General features: G+C 49.6%; 1 protein-coding gene across 4 annotated transcripts in view; it reads right to left on the bottom strand.

Moving 5' to 3' along the window:
• Nucleotides 1-13102, bottom strand: part of PWWP2A (PWWP domain containing 2A) — a 29261-nt gene extending 16159 nt beyond the window's left edge. For 3 of the 4 annotated variants that reach the window (XM_058034537.1, XM_058034538.1, XM_058034536.1), the window contains exons 1-2: nucleotides 12437-13102; nucleotides 1348-2315 (exon numbers count right to left, since the gene is read on the bottom strand). In XM_058034537.1, coding sequence (XP_057890520.1) covers nucleotides 1348-2315; nucleotides 12437-13098 — 1630 coding nt within the window. In that variant the 5' untranslated portion in view covers nucleotides 13099-13102. Of the gene's footprint in view, nucleotides 1-602; nucleotides 2316-12436 lie in introns of all 4 variants that reach the window. The other variant, XM_058034535.1, reaches the window with a different exon arrangement.
• Nucleotides 13103-17841: the final 4739 nt, after the last annotated feature.

The raw sequence follows: 17841 nt of genomic DNA, 5'->3' as shown, positions 1-17841 counted from the left end.
ATTTAATCTGGTCTTTAAGTCACTAAAATTCTTCTTCCTTCCAACCTGGAGCACGTCTCCAATGCCATTTAAACTGGCCCGCAGAGCCCACCGGGCCTGGCCAGACTAAATCCATTAGAGACTGGTTAAAAATAATCTTTAAAGACCATTTAGACAAGGCTTACATTTCTACACTTCCCTGATGGGCCACCTAATAAAACAAAAATGTCACAGCTACTACTTTCATCCCTCGTGTCAACCCTTGGCCACACAGAACTAGTTATATACTGGGTAGAAACTACTAAAAAATTCCCTGCAAATCAGCTGCCTTCCAGCTGAGGCTATGGCTCCTATGCATCGGGTGGTTTGGTTTGTTTTTTGTTTTTTTTTCTTTCTCTTTAAAAAAAATTCTCACTTGAAAAATACCTCAGTCCTCACTTGTAGGCTAATTTTGATTGCATGTTCAATTGGTTTGAACCGTCAGGACCCGCTCCGCACGGCACGAGCCTCGTGTGAAAGGAGCAGTCAGTCAACCGAGTGCAACTTCTGCCTCTGCCACCTCGCTGGGGCAGTTCTCTCTAACCTGGCTAGGGTTTGGTGGAGCCTCCAGGTTTCTTGCCTACCTTACTCTCCACGTTCACGTCTCAAACTGCGTCAGCAGGGCCCGCACCTCGGGCGTGAGCTGCTTGGCAGCCTTGGCTGCCTCAGTGACGGCCTTGCGGTACAGACCCTTTCTCTTCTTATTAAAGCGCACCTGGAAGCTTTCTAAAAAGGGGGAGAGCTGTGCAAGAGCCAGGAAGGAGGTGGTGGTGGAGCCGAACCACGAGATGCGAGCCTCCTGGCGCACCAGCAGCCCGCTATCCTTGCGGCTCACCGTTATGGTAAGGATACGGGCCGGCCACCAAGGGAAGCCATAAATCTTGGCCCAAACAATGTCCCCTACACATACGGTCCTGCCATCTGGTGTGACACATTTAGAGACGTTTTTGGAAAAGACTTCTGTTTTCAAGGAATTACTGAGCTTTTTCTCTTCCTTCGAAGAGGAGGAGGAGGAGGAAGAGGAGGAGGAGGAGGAAGGTGCATGCATGCTGCCTGGAGGAAAATCAAAGCTTTCAGTAGAGCTACACTCAGAGTTGGTGGATTTCAAATCATCTGTGCTATCACTACTACAAACTGATGCACTGGAAGAGTCAGATTTCTTTTGATTAAGGGTCATGTAAACCGTTATATTGCTTTTGCTGCCTCTCTTGCCCAGTGTCTGCTGTTCATCCTGATCAACAGTTACATGCACTTCACTCGTGTCCTGAACCTCACTGCTGGCCTCTTCGGGGCCTTCTGAGGGGCTCTGGGTTTCTGAAGGGGCCTCACCTGCTGAGCGGGTGGAGGAGCAGCGAGACTGGGGCTTAGTTGCCATCTTGCCGCTCCGAATTTTCTCAAGTCCTGTCTTGAGGGAAGAGTCATTCTCTTCGTTGCGGTACCGCTGCGGCTTTAGGCGCAACCGGGGCGGGAGGGACCCTGAGCTGGTGTTCTGAAGACGCCGCGTGAAGTGGACCTTTGAATGTGCATTTTTGGAAGAGGAGGTTGCACTCTGCTTCTTTTGTGCCTTTTCTTTGGCCATTTTCAAGACTTCCCGAGCTTTTGCATGATCCATGTTTTTGCTCTGGAGAACTTTTTTTGTGTTTAACTGCGCTTTTGAAGTATTTGCTTGTGCGGAAACTTTAACTACTCTGCTTCTGCTGTGGGCAATATTTGAAACCTTGACCACAGCGTTCCTTTTCTGGCTTTCGTTTTGGCTTTTTCCATCCACCTTGTGGTCAGTCTTAAGTTTTTTATTCACAGTAGTCACGCTCTCGTTTCTTCGCTTTTTACTGTCCTCGTATTTGGAAGAGTCACTTGCATTGCCACCTTTCTTGATCTCCTTTTTCTCTGCCACCACGCTGTTTTTGCACTTGTCACACAGCACCTGCCGGGGCCGTAGCTTGATGGCGTTCATGATGGAAGTGGGTTCCTCCCTGTACATTTTCCGCTTGGGCCGCTTGATTTTCCGGGGTGGAGGCTGAGGTATTGACTGGTTGTAGGTGTCCCTGATAAACAAAGGAGGAGGGTAGGGAGCTCCCTCGTGAAAGAGGGGAGGTGGTTTAGAAGTCCAAAGGCTTTTAGCTATGCTGGGCTCTGAGGGCTGCGTGAGGGAGGAGTCATCAGGGACCGCGGCGTCGGCCTCGCACTTCACCTGCACCTCCTCTTGGAATGGTTTGCTTTGGAGCTGCATGGCTTCAGGTTTGTCCTTGTACTCCCTTTTAGGAAATATGGTCACAGGGATTCCATGGGGGCCAAACCTTCAAGAGAGAGAGAAAGAAAATTCAGTGTCTGGAGCGAATTTTTGCAGCGTTTGTCACAAAGCATTTGAAAACTTGTCGGCATTAGGTAGCCAGCATTTAGAAACCATGAACCCCAGAGAAATTAAAGCTTCACATCCAGCCTTATGGGAAGCTTTGAAAATGCAAGACACCAAAATGAAGTCAGTGGAGAACAAAAAACACACAACTTCACTTATTATCAGCTTCTCTTGTATCAACAAGACGCCCAGAAAATGTAACAAAAATATCCCCAAGACAGCAGCAAAAGAATTAACTTTATACATCTGGAAAATGCTTATAAACATCCAAACTCACCCCAACAACTCCCAGTCTACCCAGGCTCATTTTCCATACTAAGTCAGCTTTATGAAAAGGCATCTTCAGGAACTTTTCTTCCATTTTTAGCACAGCAGAAAAGGATGAACAGTCCAGATTGAACACAGACAAATCTGGGCTGCCTAAATCCTTGCAGTGAACAGGGAGTGCCTCCATCCACAAAAGCTCAGCACCTGATGCTTTATAGCCCCAAATTCCCCAGCCCAGTTTGAATTTCTCCCAGCAAAACTCCCCTTATTTCACCTCAGAATAAACTGATCCTCACTGTTCCAGGAGCAAACAAGATTTTAAACCTTTCACTCCTTTTCTCCAGACTGGAATTGCTCTAGGTCAGGACATGGCAGTAACTCCCCAAGATCTGTGCTCAGGTTTGTGTTGCACTGTGGCTGCTCAACAGCAGCACCCCCTCAGCTGATTAAACTGAACTTTATTTACTTTTATTTGTATAAGTGCCTACATGTTGCCTTTATTTCCTCAAAATTGGATTTGAAAATGTGTTAGAAGGTTCTTTGCAGTGTCCCCAACAAAAGCCACCCCTTGTTTGTTCTTTTGCTTATCACAAGCTCCTTTCTACACTAAAGTTGCAATTGAAGCAAACGACCCACCCAAGATTAAATTATCCACCCAGTCTGCATTTCAGCAGCTTGTACAGACATTTTTCCAGCCTATGGTCTGGCATTAAACCACAAGGGACTTGCTCACAACTAAGTTTTACATTCCCTAAAGTCCCACAAGTCCATCAAGGGTAAAGAAGTTGCTTTTCCACAAATACTTTTCCTCCACAAAGGACTGTAAGCAAGTCACTCAGTTCCAAGTAAGGCTTTAAAAGAAACTATCAGCTGACAGTAATTAAATTAGCAATACTTTCAGTGTTACTGCCATCAAGACCTTCAGCTTCTAAAAGAAAATAAGATCCAGATCATATCATTCACCACCTGATAAAGATTAAGAGGATTTGGTAAAAAGTTAATCTATGCTAAGAGCTGAAAACAAGACAGGGCAAGATCTCTGCTGTGCAAATTCCATTCCCAAAGAGCACAGCAGCAGAACTAGACAGGGGTGGGACATCAAACCCCACACAGACAAACATCCCTCACCCTGCTCTCAGTGCCTCAGGAACTGCATTTCCAGCCCTCCCAGGCCATTCCCTGAGCCAAGCCCTTCTCCCAGAGGGCATTTGTGGGACTCTGTCAGGAAATCAGCATAATTAGCTGTCACTAGGAAGAGCTGGATGAAGAGGACTGCAAGGGTTTCCAGAAGGATCCCATTCAAGTATTTCATCTCTCTTTTCCCAGGTTTTCATTCCATTGCCTCCCCAGCAAGGTGTGCACTGCAAAGGCACAAAGGAGCTGATGGAAAGCTCAGCACATGCCTGACAGCAGAAAATCAAAAATTCATTCTGCACCTTCCACTCTCTCTTCCTTCAAGCACAAAACACAGGCCGGGACTAAGAACAGGAAGCCACAAAGGGTAATTTTTGTCCAAGACACAAAACCAATCCAAAGTGAAGCCCTGAACACAGAGAATCCCTCACCAAAGGTACTGCTTAGAAAATAAACCAGACTCTCTCAGCCCTACCAATGAATGAACTGGGAAGTAAAGAACATTGATGGATATTGTGCCAATTCTGTGCAGCGCTACTCCTGTAAATGAGGTGTTAATACAGAACATATAATTAGTCAGGACCACCTGCAGCACAAAATATACTTGGTAAGCCAAGGGAATGATCATTATTTCCAACAGCTCTGTGTATTGTGTCTTCTCTTGGCCTCACCCAACAGCAGACTGTATCTATACACAGTTTTTTATCATCTCCGTTTTCTCCCTGGCTAACCAAGTCCTCCAGCAACTTGGAAGAATAAAACAAAAACAAAGAAGAGAAAACAATGGCAGAAAAACTTGCAAATGAAACAGTAAAGGTTACAGGAAAGAATAAAGACAAAGAACAAGGTAAGAAAAGAGGGATTTATTTTTTCCTAAGAGAAGCAGCAGAATGAAGACGTGAGCTTAAACCTCTTCAGGACAAGGCATGACACAGCATCTAATTAGTTCTGCAGCAAGCACAAGTGTTTATTGCATGTACCAGAATTTCCAGGCCTATCTTCACACACCTGGCTGATGGACCTTGAAGAGAAACACTTCTCATACACCCACAGTAGTTTTTGTCACACCAGCTGCAAGGCTGAACTAGTTGTGTTAGTAGTTAGAGAGAAAAGCTGCAAAAGCATCTGGTTCATCTGCCACAGAGATGAAGGAGGACCACAAGGCATCTATAGAAAACAAAATTAAAAACCTCCAAGGCACACAGCTGAGTTGTATCATGACATTTACTGATCCCCCAGTCAGTCATGGCTGGCACTAGATCAGCCCTGAGCAGAATTCCAGCTCCCCACAGTGAGACTCCAACAGGCTCCTTTCGTCACACCTTCCATGTTTAAGTTCTATAAGTAATTACCTTGTCTTTATTCCAACAACAAAATAATTTTGTCAATATACTGATCCCAAATACCACCTTACCCCACAAGATTTCGAGAATAGGCTTTTCCAGATGAAAGTAGAGCTATACTGCAATTGCTGTTTGCTTAAAATAAAAATCCCCTGGTGCCCAAGCTGCAGCTGCTCCCTGCCCAGCCCACTCCTGAGTCTGTAACACTCCTACCTCAGACATCACAGCCCAAGGAATGGCACCATTCACTAAAGGGAAGTGTTAGAAAACCAGCCTCAGGAATAGGAATTGCAGCCTCAAGCCCAGGCAGTGCTGGGAAGCTGAGCCCTGCTGCTCCCTACCCATGGAAATCAGAGCCAGCTCTCCATGGTGCCAGCTCCTCCTGCAAAGATGTCCCAGCTCTCATCTGCCTTGAGAATGCACTAAGGCAGGATGGGTGTGATGTACAAAACTCATTTCTCAGAGGTTTTCAAGTAACCAGGGCAATCAGCAGGATCTCTGCTGTAGATGCACTGCAAAATGTACATTTTCATGGCGACAGAAATAGCAACAGGACACCAGGACCTGTACTGAACTGAGAGCCTGATCAATTCTGGCACTGCAATGATATTTACACTGAGAGGAGCTTTCAATTGACCAGGGTGTGCAGGGACAGAAATAGGGTAAAAACAGGGAGGCTTCACTTCCAGTCTGCCAGCTGCAAGTTAATTAATAGGCAGCCATGGCATCCCAAAGCCAGTTTGGGTACCAAACCCAAACCTCCGTCATTTAAAGCCAGAGAGTTTTGTGTTACAGACATATAAACTTAAGTACTTAAGGAAAGCAAAGCCACTTTTTTCAAACCTAAATCCTGCAGCAGAATTACCACAATGAATGCATATTACTGTTCAATTTATATGCAAAACAGAACAGTTAAAGAGTATTTTTTTCAGAAATAACCATGAGAGATACAGAACAAATCCATTTTAACTCATTACTGTTTGTACATAAACAAAGTACATAAACAACACTCCCTGGGGGAAAGTGTTTTACGTTAGTACCTAAAGCTTTATGTTCTCATCTTTAGCCACCAGTGCCTGACTTCCCTACTCAAAGGGAGAGAAATGAAAAGCCCCTTGCTCTGCCAAAGGAGTGAAGCCCCTGAGCAGGTTCAGAACTATTCCCCATTTGTCTCTGGACACATTGAACTGATACTAACAAAGCAGAGAAACTCATGTTCAAGTGTTCTGTCTGTGGTAAAGGGCTGATCAGAAATCTCCTGCACTGCAGAAATCTCCAGTTAGCTTTTCTGCTCTTGTACCCAAGTTCAACCTCGGTGTTCTGCAAAAGCCAGGACAAGCAACAGCTGAAGCCATTTTCATTGCATGGATGGAAGTTCCAGGAGTATAATAATATGCTGAAAGAACTATGGATATGTATTTCATGCATCTAAACTGAGGCTTTAAATTATAACATTCCATGTAATACACAGTTAGATCACAGCTATTTGAACACAAAGTTTTGCAGAAGTCCTCAAAATAACCTGCATTGAAAACACAGATTATGCAACAACCTATTTTTAATGAAGGATTTACTTGGTGTGATAAAGCACAGGATGGACTATATTGCTTTAAGTGCAGGCACCTTCCTGAAAAAGCATTGCCAGAAGCCAAACCATGGTTTATTCACCTCCTGAGCAATGTGCACCAGGCTAAATAGCTTAGAAAATGCACATTTCACTGAGAGCTCTGAACCCATGGCAAAGGACTGCAGTGTGAGTGACTCTATGGAACAGCACAGCAGGAAGAAAAGACAGGATGCTCTGAGTTTAGGCTTTCCATTAATTATTACCATTACCATCATTTTACTGGCACATCCATAAAGCTGAAGGCCTGTTTAAACTGCAATATCTTTTAATTTTTACATCTGTTGCCATTATTAGCTGTCAGTTGTATTTGAAGCAGACACTTTGCTGATACATTGGCTGTGATCTATTTTGAAGGATTATACCCTGAATATACTCCTCAGGAACATCCATATGCCAGACCAGGACATATGGAACAGAATGATACCATTAAATAATGGATGACCTGAAGTGCCAAGATGGCCAAGATTCATCAGTCCATAACAGAACATAAACTGAATGCAGACTGAAAATTTCATCCCTGCCCTGCTTTAACACCTTGAACCAAGCCAAGGAACCCTGAGAAGGCAGGAGAGGCCATGCTGCTGGAACACAGAGAGCTCCACAAGGAAGGACAGTCAGCCATCATCTGTCACATCCCAGACCAGCGAAGAACAACTGGAGACCACGGATTCCCTCAGGAAAGGAGAGCTTGAGGCCCAATCCAGAACCCAGTTCTAACCCCACCCTCTAAGTGAGGCTGCACTTCACACCTTCAATAAAACCTCTCCAGCTAAAGACACCTGAATTACCCTGTGAACCACTCTCTCATCACACCTGAGCTTCCCGTTCTGGGGACAATAAAAATAAATGCTAAAGAAATGCTGGGGCTGCTCCTTAAATATCAGAATTTCACCAAGCTCCTCTGGGCTCCTGAGAAATCAAAAAGGGCAGGGGACGAGGTGTGGGGACCTTGGGAACTGAGTGCAAGTTCTAAAATAGAATAAAGCAAAACACACAACCCTGAGCCACAGACATTTCTGTACTGTTAAGAGTGTGCATCACAGAGGAACAGGTATCCTACAGACCCAGTCCTTCCCAGACCAGGATGAGCACCTGCAGTCCCTGGTTATTAAACGAAAGAGCAGAGAGAAATGTACCACGTTTTTGAAGTGGTGAAGGGCTCTGCTGCTTCCTTCTCACATCATTCCCTTGCAGCAGAAACTGAATTAACAAACTGGGAAAAGCACAGGATTCAAGAGCCAGAGCTGTACCTGAAAACTGCTTCTGGGATTGTAAGAATTGCAAATTGCCTATAAAAGTTTATTTTCATGACACAGCTCATGCACACCTTGGAGCAGGAAGTCCTTCCTTATCCTCCATAACCAAAGCCCAATAAAGAGATAATTTCAAACATATGTCACAAGGAACACCCTGAACATTTTCTGGATATCTAACCAAGGCTCTCAGGTCACAAAACAACTTTTTGCTCTCTCTCTCTCTCTTGTTCAAGAACTATTATGAACACACACAAGTCAGAAGGAAACAGGTTCAGAGAAGAAGACAAGACACATGTCCTTCACATCTGCAGGATTAGAAGGACAATTTCAGTTAAATGATAAAGCAATAAATAGGCCAAGTCTTGACTGTTGGCAAAACAACAGAACATAAATTTAATCCCCTCTCCTCCCCTAATCTTTAGAGAGGTAAAAAAAAATACACACAGAAATAATTATCCAATCTTCAGAAGATCAAACTAAAACCACAACTTCTTAATCCTGTACTTTAGGATTTACAAATGCTACACTTCTCAGGTATTTCCCTCCCACCAACTTCCTCCAGGTGCAGAGCAGGATTTACCCTGAGCCAGCAGGTGGGATGGACATCTCCTGTCCCCTGAGCAAACAGGGAGTGAGCAATGCCAGGTACAGCAGCTCACAGGGACTTTAAACCCCACAGAACCAGGATGGGCTGGAAGGGACCTTAAATCCCATGCAGTGCCACCCCTGCCATGGCAGGGACACCTCCCACTGTCCCAGGTTGTTCCAGGTCTCATCCAGCCTGGCCTTGGGCACTGCCAGGGATGCAGGGCCTGCCCACCCTGCCAGGGAACAATTCCTAATTCCCAACACCCCACCATCTGGCAGTGGGAGCCATTCCCCTTGTCCTGCCACTCCAGTCCCTGAGGAAGTTCCCTCTCCAGCCTCCCTGCAGCCCCTCCAGACTCTGGAAGGTGCTGCGAGGTCTCCACACAACCTTCTCCTGTGCAGAATGAGCATCCCCAGCTCTGCCAGCCCAGCTCTGCCAGCCCAGCTCCAGGGGGAGGATGCTGCTGGCAGCCCCCTCAGCAGCCTGGAGCCTCCTCTGGGTCTCTGCAGCAGCTCCAGCTCCGTGCTGTGCTGGGCCAGGGCTGGGCAGCTCAGCAGGTGGGGTCTCACCTGAGCAGGGAAGGATTCCCCCCTCCTTTCCTGCTGCCCAGCTGTGGGATCAGCCCTGGATATGCTGAGGTCTTCCCCAACCATTCCTGCTCCATTCCCTGTCTCCATCAGGCACATCCAGCCCAGAACCCCCAGCAGAGCCTCACCCTGGCAGCAGGAAAGCACTTAAGAGGTAATGGCAGCAGCACTAATGAAGTTTAACAGCAGGAACACATCCCTGATTTGTGCAATGAGCCTGCAGAGTAAGCAAAGTGGGGACATGCTCCTCTCCAGATGAGGATTTACTGCACAACAAACAGAGCTGGCACTCAGGACATGTGGGTTCCTGCTCTCTGCTGGTCTGCAAAACTCCCTGGGCAGCAGGAACAGGAGATGGCCATTGGGGCAGGCAGGGAAGGGCCTCCTTAACCCCAATAAATGCAGGAATAAAACCCACTCAGCACCCAGGGGCTTGAGCACAAACCCCTAAAGGGATATTCCATTTACAGGGGGTGGGAGAGGGAATCAGCACCTCACACAAATATCACTGACTGCACATCAGTGTCACCAAGAATAAAATGCAAAGTCAGGGCACTATCTCAACAATGGAAAAAAGTATTAAAACAGCCAAAAAACCTTTTAAAATCACAATAAATGGGGATATTTTTGCTTTTCTTTCATTGTGGAGTGCAAGTAATCCAGAAAATTACATGAGAAGACAAAAAAGGACACAGTGAACAGGTTTTTAAAATAGTCACTTGAACTTACTCTTAGTACTGTATGGAAGTAGCACCTTCACTGCTCTGGAGGGTGCAGGGGGGAAAGAGGAATTAAGATCCAAACAGGAATAGGAATTATTTCCCTCTGATCATACAGTGAACACAGCATTAGCATGTGCACTGAACACAGACACTTTTGGAAGCTACTGAATGAGTAAATTCTAATACAAATTGTCACTTTTACTTAGTAAGAACTGTCAGTCTTAAAATATTGATCCCTTTGGCATTAGGAAAATTGAGATTACTCCCATGCATTTGAATGAGACAGATTTCAGCAACCACTCATCTCCCATGCTGGAAATCCCAGTGTTGTCATGTAAATGCATGGAATTTAGGTGGTTTGCATTTAACCCTGCCCTTCTTTTTTCTTTTTGGTCCAGTGGAAAAACTTTTGTCAAGAATTTCAGGGCCTGCCAGAGACACAGAAGGAAGTTCATGAAAAATATTCATGTTCAGCAAGTGCAGGTGCTGCTACACCAAACAAAAATAAACAGATATAAGGAAAAGCTGTCACCTACACAATACCACCTGTTAGTCACCACAGAAGTGATAAAATGGAATTGCTGGACACACAGGCAACACTTTTTAAAATAATGCTTCGATTTCTTAGAGGTAGGAATTTCTTGGACTATTTCTAGAGCTTGTTTCCCACTGCAATTCCTGCTCTGAGACATCTGATAAGAGACTCCTGTTATCTACCAACGTTTTGCTGTCACCAGCCCAATATTACAGACCTTATGTCTCAAAACTCAGTTCTTCTTGTCCAGGCCCTCTGCAGAGCTTGGCCTTGAGAATTCAAACCTGCCCTCCTGGACTGCCATGTAAAAGCACCTCTGAAGGAAAAACGGCTCCACTGGCAAGAGAAGCTGGGAGGGCCAGCCCCAGCCTCCCTGCACGGCTCCCAGGGCAAAGCTGTGTCCCAGGAGCTGCCCTGGACCCGGGCAGGCTGGAGATGCTCCCACCGAGCCGCAGCAGCAGCAGCCAGCCTGCAAAGTGACCTCTGCTGCAAAGGGCTGCAGATCTGCTGCCTGCCAGGGCTCCCCGGTGCACCAGAGCCTGGGAAAACGGGAATGTTTGTGGCCAGGGTGTGTTTAGGAGGACAGGAGCCCTTTCAGGAGAAAAGGAGAAGCTGGCATTTCCCTGCGCTCTTTGCCACCCTCCTGCCCAGGGAAACCATGGCATTCAGCAGGGACAGCTTGAAACCTGCAAAAGAGTTCGCGTTACCCAGGATCACACCTCATCTGTGTCGCCTCCTGCCCGGATCTGAGATGCTGTTTGAGCCCACAAGTGGCTGGAGTTTTGCTCAGCATTTCACACCTCATCAAGCGACAGACTGAAATCGTCACTCCCTGACATTATCCAAAACTTGGGGGTCAGACAAGGCCTTTTGATTCAAACCCCAACCACGCACTGAGGCCCAAGCCAGGAGTGCCACAAGCTCCCTTTTAGGGAGCACTGACAACATTAATACTCCAGGAAGTTGCTGAACAGCTACTAACAACATAAAAGGAGTGATAAAAGACATATGCCCACACAGCTTAAATCTGAGGGAGAAAAGTGCTGCATATTTTACATACCGATTATTTTAAATAATAACCTTGTTACATTTCACTTTTCTCTCATGAACTTGCAGAGTCCTTACATGTCTAGGAAAAACCCCACTAAGATGAAGAATTTTCACCTGCTGATAGAACCTAGATTGTTTGTAAGATACCATGATTTCTGGTCTCCCAAGAGCATCTCACTACTGAAAGGCAGTGGAAAACATCAACCCCCAAACCCTGCTGTCTGATAAGTTATTCAGAGATACATAAAAATCCCCCAGTCCACAAGGATATTCAAGAACCATGAAACTTCACCCCGTCCATTGGGTACAAGGAGCAATCAGTACTAATTAACAACTGCAAGAGCCTAGCTGGAAAACCATCATTCTGGAAAATAGTATGTACTGAAAAAGAAGGTTACCTAGGCAATGTAAGCCCGAACGAGCAGGGCAATGAGAGCTCTGGTTCTGTACAAAGAGGGCAATAAACGCCAGGCTCGGAGCTCGGGTGCTGCTCCCGGCACGCAGGGATGCTCTGGAGCCCCGGCCAAGCCCCAGGGCTGTGCCCGTGTGCTCGCCCCTCTCCCGGCGCTCCCGTTTGCCATTCCCTGGGCGGGGGGCCCTGCCCAACCCCGGCTGAAGGGTCGAGAAGGAGGAAGAGGAGGAAGATGAGGAAGGGGAGGATGCTCGGGAGCTGCGGCGCCGCTCCCCGGGGAGGACGCGGGGGCAGGAGCTGCTCGGCCCGGGGCAGAGGAGGGCTGGGATGGGATGGGGAGCGATGGGGATGGGATGGGATGGGATGGGATGGGATGGGATGGGATGGGATGGGATGGGATGGGATGGGAGGGAAGGGAAGGTGCAGAGCCCACGAGGCTCCCGGCAGGGCCGCCCCCCATCCCGCCCCCGGCGGCTCCGGGAGCGCTCCCGGGCTCGGCGCTGGGTGGGGGCTCGGGCTCGGCTCCCCCCGAGCTCTCACCTTTTCGAGAGGTCCATGAGGACCCCGGAAAAAAGCTTCTCTCCCAGCCGGAACGAGACCACCAGGGCGTCCTCGATGATGTGGTCCAGGGTGACCCGCACCTCGGAGCCGGGCAGCAGCGCCGGCACCTCCGCCTCCCCTCCGCCCGGGGCCGCGGGCACGGCCGGCTCGGGCTCCACCGCGGCGGCGGCGGCAGCAGCAGCAGCATCCGGCTCCTCCTCCTCCGGCCGGGGCGGCTCCTCCCCGGGCCCCGCGGAGCCCCCGGCAGCCGGCGGGCAGGGCTGCGGCGGCTCCCGGGCCGGCTCCAGCGGCGGGCAGGGCTGCGGCGGCTCCGAGCAGCCCGGGCTGGGCGCTGCGCGGGGCTCGGCCCGCGGCGATTCCACCCCCGGGCTGCGCGGCGGCTCCTCCGTCCTTCCCGCGTCCGGCTCGCGAGTCCCGCCGGGGCTCCGGGCGCGCTGCACCGGCGGCGGCTCCTCGGCCTTGCCGCCGTCGGCCTCCTCGCCATCCGGCACCGCCGACTCCACGGCCTCGCTGACGGCCGGTAGAGGGTCCGCGCCGGCCTCGCTGCCCGGGATCGGCTCCATCTCGGGCTCGGCCTCGCCGGCCCCGCCGTCCCCCGGCACCGCCGCAGTCGCCGCCGCCTCCGCAGCCATGGCCGCCATTTTCTCCGCCGCCTCCCTCCAGCAGCGGGAGCGACGGCCACGGCCCGCGGGGAGGGAGAGCCCGCCCCCCGCGCTCGCAGGTGGCGTCCTATTGGCGGACGCGCAGCAATGCTGCGCTTCTATTGGACAGCGCACCTGTCCATCCAGCCCCGCGGGAACTTCTCGTTGGCCAGCGGGGGCTTCATTCAGTGCAGAGCCGGGAAGGGGAAGAGGGGGCGTGGTTTAACGCTTTATAGGCCACCGGGGAGGGGAGGGGTGGGGCTGCTCCGCCCTCTGATTGGCGGAGGGAGGCGTCGCTCCCGAGGGAGGCCGGTGATTGGCGGCGCCAAGTGTCTGTCGTGGGGCCGGGGAGCGCGCGGGGGAAGATGGCGAGGGCGGGAGGCCGGCCATGGGAGACGGGTCCCCTCGGAGGGGTCGCGTCGCTCCTCAGTGTGGTCAGGTCACCCCCCGGGGCATTGCCCTGGAGCGGCTCCCCCGCGGAGCACAGCCCGGCGCTGCTCCCGCGTTGTGCACCGCGGGCAGGGGAGCGGCTGGTCCCGTGCTGGGGAGCACTGAGTGGGTGACACTGGAGAGCGGGGGTATCACGGAACACGCTGGGCTGGAAGGGATCCACAGGATCATCCACCCAGCTCCTGTCCCTGCACAGACACCCCAGCAATCCCCCCTGTGCATCCCTGGAGCGCTGTCCAAGCCCTCCTGGAGCTATGGCAGCCTCAGGCTGTGCCCATCCTGGGGAGCCTGGGCAGTGCCAGCACCCTTGGAGGAATCAGAACCTTTCCCAAAATCCGGCCTGACCTCCCCTAGCACAGCCTCAGCCCTTCCCTGGCTCCGGTCCCTGGTCACTACAGATCAATGTCTGACCCCCCCTGCTGCCCTCACCTGTCCCAGGCAGAGGGACTGGTGCCTTTTGTGAGCTAAATGGGCATTTTAAAATGTTAAGCACCATGAATTAGGCACATCAGCTGGAAATTACTCAGAAGGGGAGAAAAGGAGTGAATGATTTCCTCCCAGTGCAGCGGCTGCCCCGAGCCCCGGTCGGCCCCAAATCCCGGGCAGCGCTCCGGTTCTGCTCTCAGGACACCCACACACACCCGGGATTGTGCCCTCAGGACACTCACACACACCCGGGATTGTGCCCTCAGGACACTCACACACACCCGGGATTGTGCCCTCAGGACACGCACACACACCCGGGATTGTGCCCTCAGGACATTCACACTCACCCGGGACTGTGCCCTCAGGACACCCACACTCACCCGGGATTGTGCCCTCAGGACACTCACACTCACCCGGGATTGTGCCCTCAGGACACTCACACTCACAGACACAGTTTGCTAACGCCGGGCTCCAGACACCTTCAGGCACCGAGGGAGCCCAGCGGGGTCCCGGCCTTGGCCACCGAGCACAGGGGTTTATCCTGTGATGGTGTTTCCAATCTGTGCGCTCATTCTGTTCCCCTCCCTGTGGATGCTGAGCAGAGAACGGGCCCGTAAATCCTGAGCCTACAAGAAATTCCCAACTAACACAGAAAGAAACTAAAACTACTCAGTCCTGGAGCTGATGGGATGCTCGGATCCAACAGCTCAGCCCAGCAGGCTCTTTGTTATGTTAAGCTGGGGTTTGTGTAAAGAATGGGCATAAAATGGAAGATTTCTTCTTGCAAGTCTTCTGCTGGAACGCACCTTTTCAGCAGGTGTTGCTCACGGAAGACATTCAAATGCAAATTGTTGTGTTGTCGATCCCCTGGAGTGGCCGGCAATTCCTGTGCTCCATAGGGAACAGAGTGGGTGTATGGCTTGTTCTCTGCTTCACTGCAGTAACAGCAGATTATATGTTTGACCCTACCGAGGGATCAAAATAAAACATAAACGGCTCCTTTGAATGTTGAAAGGTGCTGTGTGTGCTTTTAAAAGAGGTAAATAAGGATATATATAGCACAGAATATTGCCCTGCAGAAATACAGTACCACAGGTAACTCTAAAATTCAACCTCACCAACATAGGCATGTGGATGCAGGATGGAACATCATCAATTTAACAAAAAAGCCCTCACTATATATTTTTTCCATCCCAAATACCTTTGATCACCATTTAATTTCTATTTATTTCAAATCTAACCTGTAATCTCCTTAAGACAGGATTTGCCTTTCAGAGACTGGTCTGCAGAGTGATTGCAGAGTTGGAGTCTTTTTTTCTATCCTGGAACCTTTAGAAACTGCCAAAATAAAACTAATTAAGTTAATGAAACAGATTGCAGTACCACACTCTCTGTAAATTAAAACAAGTCTCTCTGTGTTCAGCAAGTGGCAGGAAGGACAGAAATGGAGAGAAGAAACTCTAAATTACAGAGGGCAAGGAGACAATCGGAGGGAATAAAACAATAAAATGAAGGCAGGAAAAATGGAGGTGAGCTCCATAAAGATGTGTTGGGTAGCCGAGGAAGATGAGTTTGGGTGGAGAGGGTGAGGGGATGTGGGGGAGCAGCAGATCCAGCTGGAGTTTGTGCATGGCACCCATGGAAATGGAATTATTTGTGTGGGACATGAGGAACCTCTAAACTCAGCGTTAGTGATATTGATTTGTTCTGTCAGGAAACTCCACTCTGGAGGTGTGAGCAGTCCCAGCAAGTCTGAGTACTTCAGGTAACAACTAATGGGGTGGGGAGATTTTGGGTTCTGGACAGTGGGAGCATCACTCTGGTCACCCAGTTCCCTGGAAGTGCAGTGCCATGAAGGAGCCACTGCCAGTGCAGGGCTTTGAGGAGCAATCCTCACAAATGGACAGCAACCAGGGTTCCTGTGCAGCCAAACCTGCGACTGCAGCTTCCCTCAGCTCCCTCAGAGCCAGGCTGTGTCAGCAGCTCCACAGGAGCTGGCCCTGGATTTGCCCAGCGGCTGGAACTCGTGGTGCTGCTGGAATCCCAGGGGCTGCAGAGGTCCAGGCTGCCTGAGCTGTCCCTGCTGCAGCTCATCCCTCTCAGAGTGGCACACAGGGCTCTCTGTGTGCGTTTACAGGGACAGTTTGTCATGGTGGGACAGCAGATCCCTGTCCTGGTACCTGCACTGGGGTGGAGGAACTTTAGAGAGGAGGTTCTCAGCCTGCAGTTCCAGCAGCCCCACTGAGGCTTTGGGGCTCCTCACGTTCCAGGATGGGGTTTTATCCTCACTGCAGCCTTTGCAGGCTCTGCTGCAGGAGCACAGAGCTCTGCTGCCCTGCTCAATCCCAGCTGCAGTCACGGTGGCTTCCTGAGCCTGCCACAGAGACAGCAGCTTCCTGTGGCCCTGGGCAGGGCCACCAAACCTCCCCAAGCCAGGTCTAGTGTTCACATCTTGGCACAGTGCTAATAAATCCACCAGTCAGCATTTTCAAGGCATGACTGCTGGTGGGGAATGTTCAAGGCTTTCTAAGTTAAAAAGTGTAACCAATGAAAACCACTGCATGTGAGCAATGCAGAGGGATACAGGCAAATAAACTGAACATAAATCTGGGTCTTGGTTGTGTGCTGAAAACTCACTGCTCCTCTAACAGATTGGGAAAGCAATGCTCTTACAACGATTGTTAATTATATTTAAGCTGGATTGAAATTTGTTAGTGAATTATTACAGAAAGTTAGTTTGGGGTGAGAAAATCATCAGTCCCTCCTGTAATGTTGGTAACTGATTTCTGTGGCCCTGTGAACATGGAGCTCATTTTGCTGGGTTTAGGGATGAGCATTAAAGGATTTGGGAAACCTCACTGCAGTCTCACATGCCCCAGAATTCTGCCCTGCAATCTGAAAAGTCAATTATGTGCTACATTTCTTGTGAACAAGAGATGAAGTCAATGAGTGGGGTTTAATCTAATGTCCATATGGAGAATTGATTGAAATCAATTTCCAGAGCTGGGGGTGCTTTAAAAAGATGGTAATTGTGAGCCCTTGGGGTGAAGGACTGGCACTGTCTCACTGCTGAGATCTCACTTTGTAATTGTGAGGAAATGGAGTCTGAAGGTACTTCCTGTCTTATCTCTACTCTGTCTGGTTCCTGCCTTCTTCTGCAGCCTGTGCAGCTGCAGGTGCTGCTGGCAGCCACACTCCATCTCCATGGATTTCTCCATTCAGAGAAAATGGGCATCATCACTGGAGCCAGGACAGATGGGGAGGCCAAACTCTGCTGTGGGCAAGGCATCTTGGTTATTAATGGGGAATTTCTCATTAAAGTCTTCTGAGAAATTACAGAAGTTTCTTTAGCCATAAATATGTCAGAGCAACTTTTTTTGTTCCTTGTGGTGTTTCTGAGTTATTCTACATCTGCAGCCAAGCCCTGATTACATCAAGAGTGCCCAACTGGTGAGGTGGGACCTTCCCTCGCCTGTGGTCCCTGGAGATGAACCCTGTTTCAAATAGAAACAGCAGGAAGGGTAAAACACCTTCATTAGAGAAGTGGGAATCCTACACAGGCTGTTCTCATCGGGGTTGGTTGCTGACAGAGCTCAAGGGGACAGGACAAGGGAGGAAATGGAATTGACTGGGAATCATTTGGATCCTTTGTACATCCGAGCTGGAGGAGCAGCTGCCAACTGCCTGTGTCACTGTGTCCTTCTCCTTGGCACCTACATGGAGCCTCAGCTCTGCTGGCTGTGAAAAATGGACAATAACATTTCACCACACAAGAGTGATGTGGTTTAATTATAGTGAAGGTTTAAAAACAACTTGAGGATGAAGTGCTGTGTAAGTGCTGAATGTTAGCCTTGACAATGACACAGG

The sequence above is a fragment of the Melospiza georgiana genome, chromosome 15 (genome assembly GCF_028018845.1).
Source record: "Melospiza georgiana isolate bMelGeo1 chromosome 15, bMelGeo1.pri, whole genome shotgun sequence".
NCBI lineage: Eukaryota > Metazoa > Chordata > Aves > Passeriformes > Passerellidae > Melospiza > Melospiza georgiana.
Note: the sequence above shows the minus strand (reverse complement) of the source record. Positions and strands in the feature narration are given on the sequence as shown.